The sequence below is a fragment of the Xyrauchen texanus genome, chromosome 33, assembly GCF_025860055.1.
Source record: "Xyrauchen texanus isolate HMW12.3.18 chromosome 33, RBS_HiC_50CHRs, whole genome shotgun sequence".
In the NCBI taxonomy this organism is placed as follows: Eukaryota; Metazoa; Chordata; class Actinopteri; order Cypriniformes; family Catostomidae; genus Xyrauchen; species Xyrauchen texanus.
Window position 1 is genome coordinate 37,844,040 of NC_068308.1, and position 19,374 is coordinate 37,863,413.

Below are 19,374 nucleotides of genomic sequence, written 5' to 3' on the forward strand. Positions count from 1 at the left end.
GTTCATCAGTACAGTCTCTCAGAACATCAGGGATCCAATCCAACAAGAGACAACCTGTCAAAATTAGGGCCAGGAGATATAAAAGACTTCTCGGAATGACTTTATTATTCCCAAAGGATGTCCTTTTCCAGTTTTCCCTTTACTTATGCAGCCCAAATGGCTTATGTTTCTTTAATATTGAAGAATACTCGAACAATCTCCCAATACGGAGCACAAATTTGACCTGTTGGTAGTAAATGTATATTACAATTTTTAATTGTATAAAAAAGTAAACAGTACATACGATACTGTATCAGAAAAGTATGCCATGAGAAATGATACACACAATGATGTACAGTAGTTGCGTAGTTAAACTCTGCAACAAAAAACAATAGTAATAAAACATACAGTGGAGGTACAATTCACAGTTAACAGAACCTGAAGCCACAGGAAAACAGGTACATGACCACATGATACTTGTTTGTCTTGCTTGACTGCAGGCAAATAGATGATAAAACATGACCTGATTCTGAACGTTAAAAACGGCAAATGTAAATCGTAGAGACAGCAGGACTTGATTTATTTTAGATGCAAATCACCACACAAATAAATGATTCTAGTTGCTTGCCGCTGCAAACTGTTGCATGTGGGAACGGCCCCTTAACAGAATACATTATTGCACTGTTTTTAACTTGACATGGCATTCTAAAAACATTTTGCATTGGTTGAAGACATCCATTCTAGTGTATATGTACATAGAAAAAAACAATGCACAGATGTCCCGTGTGAACTGCCCCAAAGACTGCGCAAGTAGATTCATCCATACACAATTATTCAATGACCAAACCAAAGCTTTTACAGCACCTTCCAGGGAATCCTGAGCCAATCATATCTCACCATTGCTCACAAACAAAAAGGAAGAAATGGTGAGGAAACAAGGACACATTTCTCATGTTTGCCAACATTAGGAATCCCAACAAAGAAATGCATCTACTTCCCCAAGGAAAAGGGACCCTAGTAGGAAAATCCATCTACTTCCCCAAGGAAAAGGATCCTAGTAGGGAAATGCATCTACTTCCTCAAGGAAAAGGGACCTAGTAGGGAAATCCATCTACTTCCTCAAGGAAAAGGATACTAGTAGGGAAATTAATCTACTTCCTCAAGGAAAGGGATCCTAACAAATAAATGAATCTACTTCCCCAAGGAAAAGGATACTAGTAGGGAAATGCATCTACTTCCTCAAGGAAAGGGATCTTAGTAGGGAAATCCATCTACTTCCTCAAGGAAAAGGATCCTAGTAGAGAAATACATCTACTTCCTCAAGGAAAGGGATCCTAATAAATAAATGCATCTACTTCCCTAAGGAAAAGGATCCTAGTAGGGAAATTCATCTACTTCCTCAAGGAAAAGGGACACTAGAAGGGAAATCCATCCACTTCCCCAAGGAAAAGGGACACTAGAAGGGAAATGCATCTATTTCCTCAAGAAAAAGGATCCTAGTAGGGAAATCCATCTACTTCCTCAAGGAAAGGTATCTTAACAAAGAAATCCATCTACTTCCCCAAGGAAAATGGATCCTAGCAGAAAAAGCATCTATTTTCTCAAGGAAAAGGGATCCTAGCAGAAAGGAAAGGAATCCTTGCAGGGAAATTAATCTATTTCCACAAAACAACCTACTAGGAGTTACATGAAAAAGATCAACAATATTACAATTAAATATTCTCAGTCTCTGGGATTGCAGAGTGTAATACTGACACCTTCCCCAATCCAGCATGCCGGTAACAGTGCTTGTGAAAATGCATAGTGAAAGGCGTGCAGCCGAACCTGTCCCTCGCCGTAGTAGGTTAACGTTCCGGCGTCATAGTCCAGGAGCATTCCGATGCGCACTGGCTGTGAGTTCAACTGCAGCTGACCTGTGATGGGCTCCTTGCAGCCGTCATGCCAAGCGCTCAGCTGCCGTTCATAGAGCTGCAGGCTCCACGACAGCTCATTCATGCCCACCATGCAGCGCTTGCCTTTCTCTTTGCGCGGGATGTTCGGATACGTCACACCGACGTATGCCCATGGTTTGGACACCTCCAACTCCCAGTAATGCTGGCCGTGCATGAAGCTTTGGAGACACAATACCTGCCAAGTGTGGTCAAAGCGGGACTCGTCGGCTTGGACGGGGCAGGGTCCAGAGGTGAGATGCTCCGCCTTCCTGTTGCTCTGGGAAAGGCGCAAGTGAGCGTTGGCGGTGCAAGGGTCAAAGGTAAGACTGCAATGGTCTGGGTGTAAAGGAAGAATCGCAATGCATGAGCCTGAGATTAAATCACTGACATTGTAAACAATTAATTAATAAAAACAATTTTTTTTATATATACATAAAGTGCTCTAAAGGTTCTCCAATAAATTTCTATGATGTTTCAAAGACTTTTTATTTGTTTTACCATGATGTTTTTTTTTTTTTCCCAAAGTTATTTAATAGAAATTGCTCTCACAACAAGAAATTTCTAGCTGAAAATGTTAAAATAGAACTGAGCACTGTTGTATTCACAATTTAAATTTCCATGACTTTCCCAGCATTTTGTTATTCATTTTTAATAATGTAACTCTAACTGATGAAATATTTTAGAGCCAAGCATAAATAGAAAAATGTACATTCGCTACAGGAATTTCAATAACTCTTTTTTTCCCTGGAAATCACATAGTTTCTTGGTATATTATTATATATACATATAATAAATAAATGAAAGCTTACATGCAGATAGCCCCTCACTCTTTACTGGACATGACAGTGTTGCAGGGCTTGGAACAACAGCCAGAATGGGCCTTTTATCTTGAGGAGAGCCTATGAGAAACAAGAAAAAAATATATATATTTAGCCATTCATGACCACTTTCCACCCTACCTTCATGACTTTCTTCATATGGACCCTTTAAATCACATACAATCACAACTACAGAAAACACTTGTAAAGTCTAAAAGCGATTTCTTTGTCCTCACTCTCTTTGTCCTGTCCTCCGATAACCTGTGCAGCTCTCACCAGATCTTCACACACCAGTTTAGAGATGCGAGTCAGAACATCAGTGACAGGGTTCAGCTTCTCCAGAACGCTTGTGTTTACATCCACAGCAACTGCACTGAACTGAGGGACCTCTATGAACCGGGAGTCCTGCACAAAAACACACACACGTGTAATGTTAAGTCTATTCACATCTGTGGCACCAGATTTATAACCATTGACAACACAATTATGAATATACTGTATGAGTCATTGACAAATAAAGTTGTCCGAGGTGGTAATAATGGTTTAAAACACATTTACAATTTTTTAATAAACATTTACTGTAATGCATTTTCTACAAGGAATTTATTTAATGACTTGTCACCAAATGTCATGTGGTGTAACCATCAAGTAAAAGCTATTAAAATAATTTCCTTGCACCTTGAATAAATGGGAGTTTATGCAGCTTATTCATTAATCTTAAATTTATTTTTAAGGTGATTTTTTTTTTAAACAATCAATCATGAATTAGAATTTTCTCATGGTTATACCAAATGACCTGAACAAAATTAGCACTTTTTTTGTCGGCTACACAACATGGCATTTTCTACAATAAGTAGGTATGGGACCACATGTTATCTCACGATTCAGTTTGATATAAGATATGAGGTTCACGATTCACTATAATCTCGATTCAATATAATAACACTTAATTTTTGATAGCACAAAATTATATGAGCTATCACTGTTTGAAATAACGTGCAAAATTTACAAGTAATAACACTTTACATTTTGTATTTGTATAAGAAACACTAAAAATGTTACTGTCACTTTAAGAGTTAAACGGGCGGCTCACAGTGTTTCAGTTCAGCAACGAGAATCTCGGTGGGTGGATCGAAGGAAGGCAAAATGGATGAATGGAAAGAAAGAAAAGAAGGATGGGTGGGTGGACGGAAGGAAGGCAAAATGGATGGAATGAAAGATGGAAGGAAGGCATAATGGATGGATGAAAGAATGAAAAGGCAAAATGGATGGATGAATGGAACGAAAGACGGAAGGAAGGCATAATGGATGGATAAAAGAATGAATAAAGGCAAAATGGATGGATGAATGGAATGAAAGATGGAAGGAAGGCATAATGGATGGAAAGAAAGAAAAGATGGGTGGAAAGAAGGAAGGCAAAATGGATGAATGGAATGAAAGAAAAGATGGGTGGAAAGAAAGGATGGATGGGTGGACGGAAGGAAGGCAAAATGGATGGAATGAAAGATGGAAGGAAGGCATAATGGATGGATGAAAGAATGAATAAAGGCAAAATGGATGGATGGATGAATGGAATGAAAGATGGAAGGAATGCAAAATGGATGAATGGAATGAAAGAAAAGATGGGTGGAAAGAAGGATGGATGGGTGGACGGAAGGAAGGCAAAATGGATGGATGGAATGAAAGATGGAAGGAAGGCATAATGGATGATGAAAGAATGAATAAAGGCAAAATGGATGGATGGATGAATGGAATGAAAGATGGAAGGAATGCAAAATGGATGGAAAGAAAGAAAAGATGGGTGGAAAGAAGGATGGAAGGAAGGCAAAATGGATGAATGAATGAAGGAAAAATGGATGGATGAATTAATGAAAGGAAGAGAGGAAGGATGGATGGAAGACAAAATGGATGAATGAATTAATGGAAGGAAGAAAAGATGGACAGAAGGTAGGAAGGCTGGATGGAAAAGAAGAAAGGCAAAATGGATGGGAGAATGAAGGAAGGAAAGCTGGACAGAGGAAAAGAAGGATGGATGGAGGAAGGAAGATGACAAAAGGACAAATGGCTGAAAAGAATGAAGGAAAGATGGGGAAATTTTCAAAATTAAGAAAAGAACGAGATCCTATCTTTCTTGAGATTAAAATGAAAATTTCTTTTTACTTTTGAATCTGACTGTAAAGAACAGAAAGGATATTTCATTATTCAACGAATGTGGAGTCATCTCATCTTTGATTGACACACATTACACGGAGAAAACTGTCCGCTTTAATCTCAAGCACTCAAGAGAGATTATGATGTTTTATGGGTCATTTCATTTATGATCACATGGACAGAAAGCAATGTTGCAAATTTCAAAATATCGAGTGATATATTGTCCCATCCCTAAATTTAAGCCTCATAAAAAATGTCAAAATTACTTTGAACTCACTACAATTATTTTAGATTAGATTCAACTTTATTGTCATTGTGCAAAATACAAGTATAGAGCCAATGAAATGCAGTTAGCATCTAACCAGAAGTGCAAATAGCAATATGTATATATATATATATATATAAATATGTAAGTATATACAATATGGGTTATTGAGTGCAAAGTTATGATGAAGAGAAGCAGAGACAAGCTCAATGCGTGGCATCAGGAGGTAGAAGTTATGTGCAAGGGAATGTGCGGAAAAACATAAAAATACAATTATGTAGTTCGGGTGGGATGTAGTGTTCAGCGCCTGAGTTTATAGTTCAGTAGGCTGACAGCTGACAGCTGAGGGAAAGAAACTGTTCCTCAGTCTGCTAGTGCAACAGCGAAGTCTCCTATAGCGTCTGCCAGATGGGAGAGGAGTAAACAGACCGTGGTTGGGGTGAGAGGTTTCTTTGATAATGCTTCTCACCCTCCTTAGGCAGCATTTATTGTGAATGTATTAATTTATTAAATGTGTAAAATTGTATAAGTGTCACGTCATTGACCCATATAACATTCAGTACTACAGTTACATCAGTGGAAATTCTTAAATAATTCTGTTAAAACAATTGATTAAAAAGAGTATATGGGGAACGTTTTCATTTCATGTTGTCTTGTTGTCGTTTTATTTTATTCTGGCCTGGTCTTGATACACATAGATGCCCACATCTCATTTGTGGCACTGCTTACGCACCTTGATGAGCTGACAGTGAGGGAGTGAACACATGCTGCTGATCTCCTCCTGCAGGGCTGCAAGCTTCTCTGTTCTCTCCTGGAGCACTGCCAACCTCTCTTCTGCCTGCAACACTGTCAATTCCTGCTGCTGCTCCAGAAAGAGCTGCGTCACTTCCTGTTTCTCTGCCAGCACCTTCATCACCTGAGAAAACTTGCTATTCACCCAGAGAGACGTCTGCTGGAGAGATACCTGAGAGAGCAGAGATGAAACAAACTGATTATTGTTTGAGCATTCTCACTATTCACTATGAACTATTCCCTAATTATAAAAGATGTCTTGCCTTGGCTTGTGACAGGTTTTCTTTGAGCTCTAGCAGGCTTCTTTCTGTGGCTTCCTGGTGTTTCGCGATTTCCATACACTTTATCCTCAGTCCTGCCTGCAAACAAAATTCAAAATAGTCATGTTGCACTTTATACAATGTAAAAACCAATAAAAATAAACATTTTCCAACGAACAAAAGAAATGTATGATTGCTTCAGAATCTCTTTAAAGAAAGATTTTTCTTAAAGGGGTAGTGCACACAAAAATTAAAATTCTCTCATCGTTTACTCACCCTCATTCCATCCCAGATGTGTGTGACTTCCTTTCTTCTACTGAACACAAACGAAGATTTTTAGAAGAATATTTTGGCTCTGAAGGTCCGTACAATGCAAGTCAAGAGCGGTCCAAAACATCGAAGCTTAAAAAGCACAAAAAGTCAGCGTAAAAGTAATCCATACAACTCCAGTGATTAAATCAATTTCTTCAGAAGTGATATGATAGGTGTTGATGAGAAAGAGATAAATATTCTTTTTTATTATAAATTCTCCACTTGCCCAGCAGGTGGCGAATATGCATGAAGAATTTCAATCGCAAAAACAAAAGCAGAAGAATGTAAAAGAGAAAGTGGAGATTAATAGCAAAAAATTGCTTAAATATGGATCTGTTTCTCACCTACACCTATCATATCGCTTCTGAAGACATGGATTACACCACTGGAGTCTTATGGATTACTTATATACTGCCTTTGTGTGCTTTTTGGAGCTACAATAGGTCTGGTCACCACTTACTTGCATTGTATGGACCAACAGAGCTGAAATATTCTTCTAAAAATCTTCATTCATGTTCAGCAGAAGAAAGTCATACACATCAGGGATGACATGAGGGTGAGAGTAAATGATGAAATAATATATATATATATATATATATATAATAAAAAACTATTCCTTTCCTAGTTTTGTCAGTAAATACACAAACTTGTAACAAACTATGCAGCAGAATGAATCTCATGAAACTTGGTGACATTGCGCCCCAAAATCAAGGCCTATTTTTAGGACGATTAAAATATTTGCATTGAGACATTTTATTACAATTATTGTGAAAGTGGTATATTTTTAAAGTTGCATTGAAGTATTTAAGTTGTATTGACATAAAACCGATATATCTACCAATCTCCAATTATAACTCAAATATACCTAAATAAATCAGAATCAATTCATTATGCATTACGGTAATGAGAACTGGTGGAAAATGTTTTTGATTGTCATTAAAATGATGTCACAATGCTAAAATTCTTAACGGTCCAAAAAAATAAGCTTAATTTTCTTTATGCAAAATTAAATTTTTTGATTCTTTTTTTTAAATGTTGGAGTCATATGTGACCTGGACAATGTAGAGCATGGTGCTAGCAACATCAAAGGTCATACGTTCGATTCCCAGGGAACACACATGTTGATAAAAAATTTAAATCTGGAACAAACTGTAAATTACCAAAAGCATAAATGTAAAATCTAACACTAAATTCTATTAAAAATGGTGGTAATATTGTTCTGTAGCTTTGACCTGAGATTAAACAGATGTTTGTTTTGTACCTCTCGATTATTTCGTTCTTCTTCCACCAAAATCTGATCGTGTCCCTTACACTCCTTCACAGAACACTCATAGCAAACGCACATGAGGTCATTCCTGCAGTAAATGACCAGCGGTTTCTGGTGGCGCTCACAGAACTCCTCTGGCTCCATGTGGACCACAGCTCCTGTGAACACATCTCTCTTCGTTGGACTGTTTAAGGCCACCGCTTCCATTAAAACTGACAGAGAAACATTACGATTGAGCTGAGGCCTTGTGGGGAACTTCTCTTTACAAACAGGACAAATAAGGTCTTGCCTATCTTTCTCTTTGCCATCCCAGAACTTGGAGATGCAGTCCTTGCAGAGAGTGTGGCCACACTGTATCGTCACTGGGATTTTAAACGGATCCAAGCAGATCGCGCACTGCATGTGATCCTCCATCATAAAGCGGCACACCTAAAAATACAAAACATATGTAGATACAATATCAACCAAAGTCAATGTGATGATAAAAAAATGTTTCAGACCGCAGATGACAACAGTCTTGGTTGACCAATTTGGATTTTAAATGGCAGATGAGCGATAAAATGCTAATATATAAAACACAATTGAATGAGATGTAACACGCATTACAAGGATGAACACTTCTGTTGATTAATTAGCTGGGAACAGTTATCGAAAAAAAAAAAAACGGCAAAATATAGACTGATTAACCAACCTGCATGATAATCAACCTATCACAAATGGACAGAAAATAGATTGCAAAATCGTATTTTAATATGTGTTGTTTTGGAGTGCAGATAACAGCTTCTTCCCCCAAGCATCAGACTCCTCAATACTCAGAGACTGGACTGACACACACACACACACACACACACACACACACACACACCCAACTTTTGCACATGTCCAGATTGCACTTTAATTCATTGTCACTTTATACCTGGCTGCTACCTCAATAACTGCTATGTCCATAGAACACCATTTCATTGTATGTTATGTTTACATTTAGCATTTTAGAAAGTGTCATCTTTTTGCACTACTCTTATTACAAATGTTTCTCACTGTGCCTATTAGTAATTATTGTACTGTCCCGTACTTTTGCATGTGCACTTTAAGTAGAAATGTTATTTAGATTGTGTAGTCTCATGAGGTTCTGTGTTTGTCCTATGTTGTTTTATGTAGCACCATGGTCCTGGAGGTACGTTGTCTCGTTTCGCTGTGTACTGTACTAACTGTATATGGTTGAACGACAATAAAAACCACTTGACTTGACAGAGCCAGAAAACAACAATTTTGGATGAATGAATGGATGATGATGATCCATATGAAAATGAATGAAGTGAAGAGAAAAATTGATGGAAGGAAGGGAGGGAGGAAAGATGGACAGAAGGAGGGCAAAATTGATGAGTAAAAGGATGCAAAATGGATGAAAGAAAGAAAAAGAAAGAAAGAAAAAAAAAGGATGGATGGTGGGTGGGTGGGTTGGTGGATGGATGGAAGGAAGGCAAAATGGATGAATGGAATGAAAGCTGGAAGGAAGGCAAAATGGATGGATGATTAATGAATGAATGGGAGGAAGGATGGATTGAAGGCAAAATGGATGGATGAATGAATGGATGGAAGAAAAGATGGACAGAAGGAAGGAAGGATGGAAAGAAGGAAGACAAAACAGATGGATGAATCAATGAAAGGAAGGAAAGATAGACAGAAGAAAAGGCAAAATGGATATATTAATTAAAGGAAGGAAAGATGGACAGAAAGAGGGCAACATTAATGAATAAAAGGTTGTAAAGATGGATGGAAGGCAAAATGGATGAAAGAAAGAAAGAAAAAGGATGGATGGGTGGGTGGGTGGATGGAAGGAAGGCAAAATGGATGGATGTTTAATGAATGAAAGGAAGAGAGGAAGGATGGATGGAAGGCAAAATGGATGGATGAATTAATGGAAGGAAGAAAAGATGGGCAGAAGGAAGGATGGATGGATGGAAAAGAAAAAAGGCATAAAGGATGGGAGAGTGAAGGAAGGAAGGATGGATGGACGGAAGGCAAAATGGATGGATGAATGATGAAAGGAAGGAAAGATGGACAGAGGAAAGGATGGATGAATGAAGGAAGGAAGATGGATGGACAAAAGGAAGGACCATGGCTGAAAAGAATGAAGGAAAGATGGGAAGGCAACTATCGACATAGGTTTTTGCTGATAACCGACGGCTCCAAAATTTAACTATCGGCACACATTAATCGGTAAAACCGATATATCTGTCTACCTCTAATTATTTAAGCAATATCACACGAGCAAGAGTGCGATATGGCCTTACATCAGCACTGCTGTGATTCGGCCGCAGATAATCACCTACGGCAGCTTGTGCACAGCTTGTGCTGTTTCTAACAAGTTATTGGATAAACAATGATGGATGTGTGTGTGTGTGTGTGTGTGTGTGTGTGTGTGTGTGTGTGTGTGTGTGTGTGTGTGAGAGAGAGATGGTGCATGAACGATCACCTGTTGCCACACTCAAGCAGAGATGCTGTCAGTTTTCTGAAGATCAGCTTTCTCAGTGGCAAAATAGTGTGTAAGCGCAGATATTTCTCCCTATTTTGCTGGTTCGCAAGAGTGAATCACTATAGAAACTGCAACGCCCTCTGCCATTTTAAACAGCACCCATTGAGTAATTAATCAGTCTGTTGTGTCTATGAGCCGTAATGCTGAAGTTGTTTGTTTAAAGATGTTTAAAGCTATTTCCTAGCTTTAGTAGTGTAGTGGTAATACAAGCGATCAAGAAGAGCTATTGTATATAAACGGCTAACGCGGATTCACTTCATGTCATCTAAATGGCTCATATAACACACTAAAATTATCTTTTGCCACCACCTGCTGGCTAACATGTGTACTGCAAAACAAAAAAAAAGACAAACAGTAGATCTTAACACATATGCACTGCTCTTACGCAATAGTTTAGGACGACGAACACAAGTGGAGTGAGCTAGTATCATTGAGCTGAGATAAAACAGATGTTTGTTTTGTACCTCTCGATTCTTTCGTCCTTCTTCCACCAAAATCTGATCGTGTCCCTTACACTCCTTCACAGAACACTCATAGCAAACGCACATGAGGTCATTCCTGCAGTAAATGACCAGCGGTTTCTGGTGGCGCTCACAGAACTCTGGCTCCATGTGGACCACAGCTCCTGTGAACACATCTCTCTTCGTTGGACTGTTTAAGGCCACCGCTTCCATTAAAACTGACAGAGAAACATTACGATTGAGCTGAGGCCTTGTGGGGAACTTCTCTTTACAAACAGGACAAATAAGGTCTTGCCTATCTTTCTCTTTGCCATCCCAGAACTTGGAGATGCAGTCCTTGCAGAGAGTGTGGCCGCACTGTATCGTCACTGGGATTTTAAACAGATCCAAGCAGATCGCGCACTGCATGTGATCCTCCATCATAAAGCGGCACACCTGAATATACAAAACAAATATTGACTGATTAACCAGCCTGCATGATAAATCAATCTATTACTAATGGACAGAAAATAGATGGCAACATGTTCATTTAATATGAGTTGTTTTGGAGTGCAGAGCCAGAAAACAACAATTTTGGATAAATGGATGATGATGATCCATATGAAAATGAATGAAGTGAAGAGAAAATTTGATGGAAGTAATGGAGGAAAGATGGACATAAGAAAACAATGTAAAATGAATGGGTGAATAAAAATGAAGGGAGAAAGAAAGGACGGGCAGCAGAAAGGAAGGCAAAATGGATGTATAAATTAAAGGAAGGAAGGAAAGATGGACAGAAAGAAGATAGGACAATTTCATACACAACTTTCAAATGGATTCATCTGAAGAGAACATCGAAACAGTAAGTAAACAAACTCCACCTGACCAACAACAGTCAATTACAACGAAACGCAGCACACTCATTAAACGATAAACTCCACCCTCATTAAAAAACATAACATTTATATTTTGCTCATCCAGAAATGTGTAAAAATGTGAAAATAAACCTACTAGAACCCGTCGCGGGTGAAAACTCCTCGCGCATCACGTGACGCCAGCGTAGAAACGAGGTGACGTACACAGGTGACGTTCTATCGCTCGTTTTGTGTGTTGACGTCAGCGCGTATGTGTGTTCAACATTCTGCTGCGATCAGCGGTGATCTACTGCGGTCAATCCAGCCGCGATTTAGATCCGAGGTACATTGCGTAAAGAAAAGAAAAGACGTTTTTCTTGACTCCTGTTGAGTGCAGAAGATAGCGAGTCTTACTATATTGACGAAAAAGCGTTTATTATGTGTTTGTGATGTGCTGGTGTTTATTAATATGTTTATGAATAAATGTAGCCTATGTGAAAGGTGACTGGTTTGAAGACTCTTGGATTGGGCAGGTACATAACGTTTAACTAAAGTGTACTAAATTTACATAACATTACATTTACATATTGCATATAATGTTACTTTTCTTCCAAGCATCTCTCATTGTAATATGTACCTTGTAATAAACTTTGAATTGTATATCCTGTAGGTTAATTAAAACGGTATAGTTTTGTAGAAAAATAGGGTGGTTTCGCTGTCCTTTTCTGTATATCGCGGTGCCGTTTTGTGGTCTGTTCTGCATAACGCAGCTTACGTATCGACAATAAAAAAAATTGTTGTCAAATAGTCGTTTGATCTGATTTAATGTAACATGAGATCATATGAAACTCTAATGATGACGCAAGAGAGGAGAACAGCTGCTCGCGCTTAACTGAGGAGAGGAAGAAAACACGTGTCACATGATGCACTCTAAACTTTCCAAAAATTTTTTTACAATAAAATACTAAATATAATTGTATTATTATTCAGCAAGATTTTACTTCCAACCTTGTGATTTTTAAGGCAAGGTAGCTCAAAATTATGGGCGTGTCTTCAGATATGCTAGAAAACGTATTGCGCATGCGCAGGTCGTGTTGGTAGCATATTCTGAGGTAGGACAGATTGTCAGAACACCGGATCTGGCATTACACTTAAGCAAAAACTGCATGTCAGAGCATCTAAAAAGCAAACAACCTGGCATTATATCGTTAATAGTCAGTTAAGAGCTAATGATTAATCGTTGCAATAAATCGCAGAATAGTAAAATAACTGTTCTAATAACCATTAGATTAATCGATTATCAAAATAATCGTTAGTTGCAGCCCTAGTCGAATGCCACTTTGGTGAAATAAAGTACCAATTTCCTTCCAAAACAGCTAAATCTGCATGACTTAATAATGAATGGAGACTGGAGCTTGCAAAAATATAATTAAAATAGTCAATTATAATTGAATAATCCTCATGCCATCACGGATGTGTGATTTTAATTTGATTATTTATTCTTCACAACACAACAAATCAACAATTTGAGTATTTCTGATAATCCTGTATGACTTATGATGGTTTATTTTAGCAAAGCTAACATTTCTAGAACAATAACTAAAGTATTTACATTTGGATTTATTTACATTTTTGTATGAGTTATTTTTTGTTTTCTATTCTAGATGTGATATTTAACACAGTTTAAGCTTTTTGTGGTGTATTTTTATACATTTTGTATTTTATAGAAAACATTCTGCTTTGAAAATCATTTTGGAGTGTTTGTAGAATAATGTATTATCTCCCTTCATATTTATAGCTAATGTCTTTCTAAGTACTTTCCAAACAGGAGTTTTCTACAGGAAACTCCCGAATGAGATCATACCAGCTGATCTTGAGTTCTTTCAGAGCCAATAGGATTAAACTGTCTAACATCTTTCCTGAGCCACACATCCCGAAGTCAAATCAACAATTTAAAACCTCAAAAAGTTAAAGGGATAGTTGACCCAAAAATGTAAAGTCTTATCTCTTATCCACCCTCATGTCATCACAAATGTGTGACGTTCTTTCTTCCTCTGAACACAAATGAAGATTTTTATAAGAATATCTCATCTCTGTAGGTCCTTACAAGTCAACAGGGCCCAAAACTTAGATGGTCCAAAAAACACATAAAGGCAGCATAAAAGTAATGCATATGTGGTTTAATCAGTTTTGGGTGAGAACAGACCAAAATGTAACATCTTGCAAGTGCAGTCTACAGGAATGATCATGATTTCAAGTTTGATTACACTTACTAGTAGAGTTCGCAGAGCGCTAGATGGTGCTGGGAAATATAATCGAGCTTGAAATCATGACTGCAATGGAGACTACTGATGTCAAGATTTATTATAAACATGACTTAAATATTGAACTTTCTCACTCACACCTATCATATTGCTTCTAAAGACACGGATTAAACCACTGGAGTCTTGTGGATTACATGTATCCTGTCTTAAAACCAATAGACGCATTAGGTCAATAGATGTGTTTAATAAACGAGGAACAAGACGAAATAATTTTTTGTGGTCATCAACATTGCTGTAAATTATCTTGTATCAAACCTGGCATATTTCTTTCATTGAAGTTAAATGCATTATGATGTTCCTCCTCAAGAGGGCGACAGTAATTAAGCTATGTGTGTATCTCTTGGATGGTGAGCAGGAGTATCTTCACTGGCTGGTGTGAGTATTTCTGATAATCCTGTATGACTCAAACCATACGATGGTTTATTTTAGCAATGCTAACATTTCTAGAACAATAACTAAAGTATTTACATTTGGATTTATTTACATTTTTGTATGAGTTATTTTTTGTTTTCTATTCTAGATGTGATATTTAACACAGTTTAAGCTTTTTGTGGTGTATTTTTATAAATGTTGTATTTTATAGAAAACATTCTGCTTTGAAAATCATTTTTGAGTGTTTGTAGAATAATGTATTATCTCCCTTCATATTTATAGCTAATGTCTTTCTAAGGACTTTCCAAACAGGAGTTTTCTACAGGAAACTCCCAAATGAGATCATACCAGTTGTTCTTGAGTTCTTTCAGAGCCAATAGGATGAATCTGTCTAATATCTTTCCTGAGTTATTTAGTGAGTTGCACACAGTTTGCATAAACACAAAATAATTTGAGAAACATATTTTAAATAATTTGACTATAGTCTATATCTGAAAAAGTACCCTTATGATCTCTAATGATGCAATCTCACCTAAGAGGTCTTTGAGTATTTTGAAACCCAATCAACTTGTATACATGCCTAGACCAGTGTTATAGTTAACGAAAACTAAAATAATTTTAATTAACTAAAATAAAAATAAAAACTGAAATTATTGGAAACAACTGAAACTATTCTTTAGAAAATATCTACAAAGTATTTGGAATCAACTTTTATCATAACATTAAGTTAACGTTTACTTTTGTTGTAACATTTTCTTTACCGTTGCTTTTCCCACCAGTGGTCATGAAACGAGCTCTGCCACACATCCCAAAGTCAAATCAACAATTGAAAACTTCAAAAAGTTAAAGGGATAGTTGACCCAAAAATTTAAAGTCTTATCTCTTATTCACCCTCATGTCATCACAAATGTGTGACGTACTTTCTTCTGCTGACCACAAACAAACATTTTTATAAGAATATCTCAGCTCTGTAGGTCCTTACAAGTCAACAGGGCCCAAAACTTAGATGGTCCAAAAAACACATAAAGGCAGCATAAAAGTAATGCATATGTGGTTTAATCAGTTTTGGGTGAGAACAGACCAAAATGTAACTCCTTTTTCACTGTACATCTTGCAAGTGCAGTCTACAGGAATGATCATGAGTAGACACAGTTCGCAGAGCGCTAGATGGTGCTGGGAAATATAATCGAGCTTGAAATCACGATTGCCATGGAGACTACTGATGTCAAGATTTATTATAAACATGACTTAAATATTGAACTTGCTCATTCACACCTATCATATTGCTTCTAAAGACACTGATTAAACCACTGGAGTCTTGTGGATTACATTTATCCTGTCTTAATACCAATAGATAGAGGTAACAAGAATGCCACTTGTTAAATTACACCAGTCGAGAACATCGAAAGATTGGAGTGATTTCTTTGGCAAGGTACTACAAACAAAAAGCTATTTTAGTTGCAAAGTAGCAAACAAAAACTGAGGGTGAGTAAATGATGAGCGAATTCCAATTTTTGGGAGAACTATCCCTTCAAGTCATCATTTAATTTGGTCTCCAGTTTGCATACACCTGGACAGAGTAAATGTGGGATGGGAGAAGACAAACTGGCCGCACCACATCCAAAGACTGGCAGAACACTATGGAATCAATAAGGACCTCTTTCCCATGGCGTATTTTGTGCCGCGGGTCATGCTGCAAGTGATGCATGGAGACGGCATCAGTTCAATAATGCATTATGGGATTTTCTTAACGGCAAGTCAGGTGAGGCGAGCTGAGCGGTATTCAATCTTACTCTATTTTCAAATGAAGTAAACAGACTTTGATTTGCACTGTGTTTGTGTGGTGGAGTGTTCGAGGACCACGCGGTACATCAGAGAACCGGTGAGTGGGTTTCTTCTCTCTCTCTCCTCTCTCTCTCTGTCACGCCGTGTTGGACTTTTCCCTCGCCTATTTTTTGTTGTTGTTTTCCCCTCCTGTCTCCTCCCAGGTCGAGTAAGGCGGGGATAACCTGGTGTAGGTCATGCCGGTGGCATCCCGGCCTGAGGTAACACCGGGAGGAGTGCGGAGCGGAGGGGGGCGGGGCCGGGCTAGAATGTCGCACACCCGATACCCAATCGGCTTGATGGGGCGTGTGAGGGAAAAAGGCGGCCGGTGACAACGGTTCGAGAGAGAGAGAATTACGGATATGTCCATCATGTGTGTGTGTTTATGTTTGTACTTTTGGTTTAAGTTTTCATTAAATTATCATTTATATTGACAAGCCGGTTCTCGCCTCCTCCTTGCCCATCCTAACCCCCTTACAGCCATTTACAATGGAGGTGTGGCAGGGCTGAGTGCGTGGCCGGGTCGTGATCCTACACACCCGGTCCCGTATTAGGCTAATTAAGCCTCCGAGAGGGATAAAGTTCAACTGCAGAGGATCGTGTGAGAGAGGGAGAGATCGTTTATGGACATGTCCGTCATGTGTGTGTTTATGTTGTCTTTTAAGTTTATCATTAAAACTATTTATATTGTCAAGCCGGTTCTCGCCTCCTCCTTTCCATTGATCCCTTTACAGGAGGTAAATGGGGTCAGTTAATAAATATTAAAACATGCACCGTTTCAGAAGTACAGCCACAAGACATAAACATGATGTGTGTTAACATGATTTTAGTATGATGAAATCGCCTACTAACCTTATCTGTGGAAGGTTGTATCTAATGTTACAACTTTGTTATCATGATGACGTATTGCCAGTAAACCCTGTATTCTGGTAAACGGTGTAACACCTTTAAATCCCTAATTTTATCACACTAAAGTTATGTTAACATGCATTGTGATAACTTGTCTTGTGGCTATACTTTTGAAACCGTGTGTATGTAATTGTTTACAGACTGGCCCCATTAACTTCCACTGTATGTACCACACTGTAACTATGATTCCCTTTCTGTTCATCTTAAGGAGACAGAGGTACAAAAAGTGCTGCATTACAAAGTTTCACTAGCATCAGAATCATATTCAAAACTTAGTGCAACACTTTACTGACTGGTTAAGTGCTCATGGAAAATATGCATTTGAAGTCGTTTTTGAAGATAGAGAGTGAGTCAGCTTCCCAGACGGAGTTGGGAAGGTCATTCCACCAGGATGTATGATGAAGCTGAAAGTCTGGGAAAGTGTCTTGGTGCCTCTTTGTGTTGGTACAACAATGCGCTGCTCAAGCCAAATGCAGCTTTTGGTGGGCGTGTAGCTCTGCGGAAATGATTTTAGGCATGCTGGAGCAGATCCAGTGACTGTTCTGTATGCCAGCATCAGAGCCTTGAATTTGACACAGGTCTGCATCAACCGGCAGCCAGTGGAGAGAGACAAAGAGTGGTGTAATGAACATCTTTGGTTCATTAAAGACCAGATGTGCTGCTGCATTCTGGATCACTCAACTTTTTGAAGAGTTTGACCCTGTCATTTTACAATCTGTATATGTACAAGCAAAATCCACCTCTTAAAAGTGTAAAACAAAAAAAACTGCTGTTTAAAAATACATATATATATATATATATATATATATATATATATATATATATATATATATATATATATATATATATATATAATATGCATCAACATTTTTTAAATGTCAAGTGTCCAGAATTCAAATGAACTAAATTCAGTTTCAAAGGGTTAGAGTTAGTCATTGTTCCAGCTCCATACTTTTGAAACTATTTTCAACATAGAAATGTCAGTTTGTTTATATGAACGTATTTATTTTATACAGCAGTTCTGAAAACAAGATAACACTCGTACCCGTGCTTTGTATACAGCGCAATATTGTACTACAGAACGTGTGATATTGACTAAATATTTACTTGAAGTACCGCCTTAGACTTTAATTTGAACCTGTCAGTAACTATAATGAATCTCACAATATCTGTGCATGTTCACTGGAGAAATATCTCTATTATTTGTCATATTTTATTGCATTTTAATGAACTTGACAACTGAAAAAATGTCAAGCAAATATGTGGCGTGTTCCTGCATTTTGAACAAAAAGGGAAAGTCTCAGCTTTCTTATGATGTAATTATTATGTTTCTACTTCAGCACATGTTGACTGATATAATCATTTAAGTGCTTTCCTTTTTACTTTATTACATAAGACTGAATGTGTTTCTGGGTCCAAGTGACACCAAATCGCAGCATACTTCTTTAGTTTTAATGCAGTTATAGACTTGTATGTAAATTAAAACACATTTAAACATGTTTTTTGTACTTGTTGTATATTTATTTTTGCATTGGCATCTCTATGTTAAATTAACTTGTTAACTGCTGTTTTATTCCTTGGAATGTAGTGATGTCAGGAGAGGAAATGTTTCATTACATTAGCCCTTTCCCAGCAAATGATGGGAGGAACAGACTTTCACAGATATATCTGTATCCTGTTTAAACAAGATACCATGGTGGATGTCAGCAGTGACATTTGGCCCTCCCATTTTGAGCTTGAGCTCTAGATTTTAATCTCTCTGTACTATGCACGATTTTGTAAATATTAGTATTAAGGGCTGAGCGATATGACTATATATATCATTGCGATGATACAAAGTGTTAACTGATTTTGCTATATTGTGTATATCGCGATATGTAAATATCCATATGTGCCGCATGTGCTTATCTGTCAGTGGGGATGCTTCACATGAGATTGAGAGAATTTAAGAAACATGGACTGGGTTTTTGTGGCACTGAAAATGTTTCTGCGGCCACACAAGCAAATATAACGATCACACGTATGGTGCTTTAAAAGTGCTTAATATTCTTCTTTTATATATATATATAAATATATTTTCTCCCAAATTTGGAATGCCCAATTCCCACTACTTACTAGGTCCTCGTGGTGGTGCGGTTACTCACCTCAATCCGGGTGGCAGAGGACAAGTCTTAGTTAGCCTCTGCTTCTGAGACGTCAATCCGTGCATCACCACTTAATTTGGAGTGGTGGTGGCGCAGTGGGCTAAAGCACATAACTGTTAATCAGAAGGTTGCTGGTTCGATCCCGACAGCCACCAACATTGTGTCCTTGAGCAAGGCACTTAACTCCAGGTTGCTC

The 19,374-nt window shown here is 37.9% G+C and overlaps 1 protein-coding gene across 3 annotated transcripts; it reads right to left on the bottom strand.

Moving 5' to 3' along the window:
- Window positions 1-50: 50 nt before the first annotated feature.
- On the bottom strand, window positions 51-11,806 carry LOC127627088 (tripartite motif-containing protein 65-like). Of its 3 annotated transcripts, XR_007968517.1 has the most exons (9): window positions 11,763-11,805; window positions 10,776-11,207; window positions 7,770-8,204; window positions 6,200-6,295; window positions 5,878-6,108; window positions 2,965-3,133; window positions 2,720-2,809; window positions 1,074-2,246; window positions 51-993 (listed from the first exon to the last, which is right to left on the bottom strand). XR_007968517.1 is itself a non-coding variant. In XM_052103330.1 (8 exons), exons 2-8 carry the CDS (start codon window positions 11,193-11,195, stop codon window positions 1,702-1,704), a joined length of 1,986 nt encoding a protein of 661 aa, XP_051959290.1. In that variant the 5' UTR covers window positions 11,196-11,207; window positions 11,763-11,805; the 3' UTR covers window positions 51-1,701. The 3 variants fall into 3 exon arrangements, 2 of the variants coding, with proteins under 2 accessions (XP_051959290.1, XP_051959291.1); XM_052103330.1 differs by having other exon boundaries at window positions 51-2,246; XM_052103331.1 differs by lacking the exon at window positions 10,776-11,207 and having other exon boundaries at window positions 51-2,246; window positions 11,763-11,806.
- Between the last annotated feature and the right edge of the window lie 7,568 nt (window positions 11,807-19,374).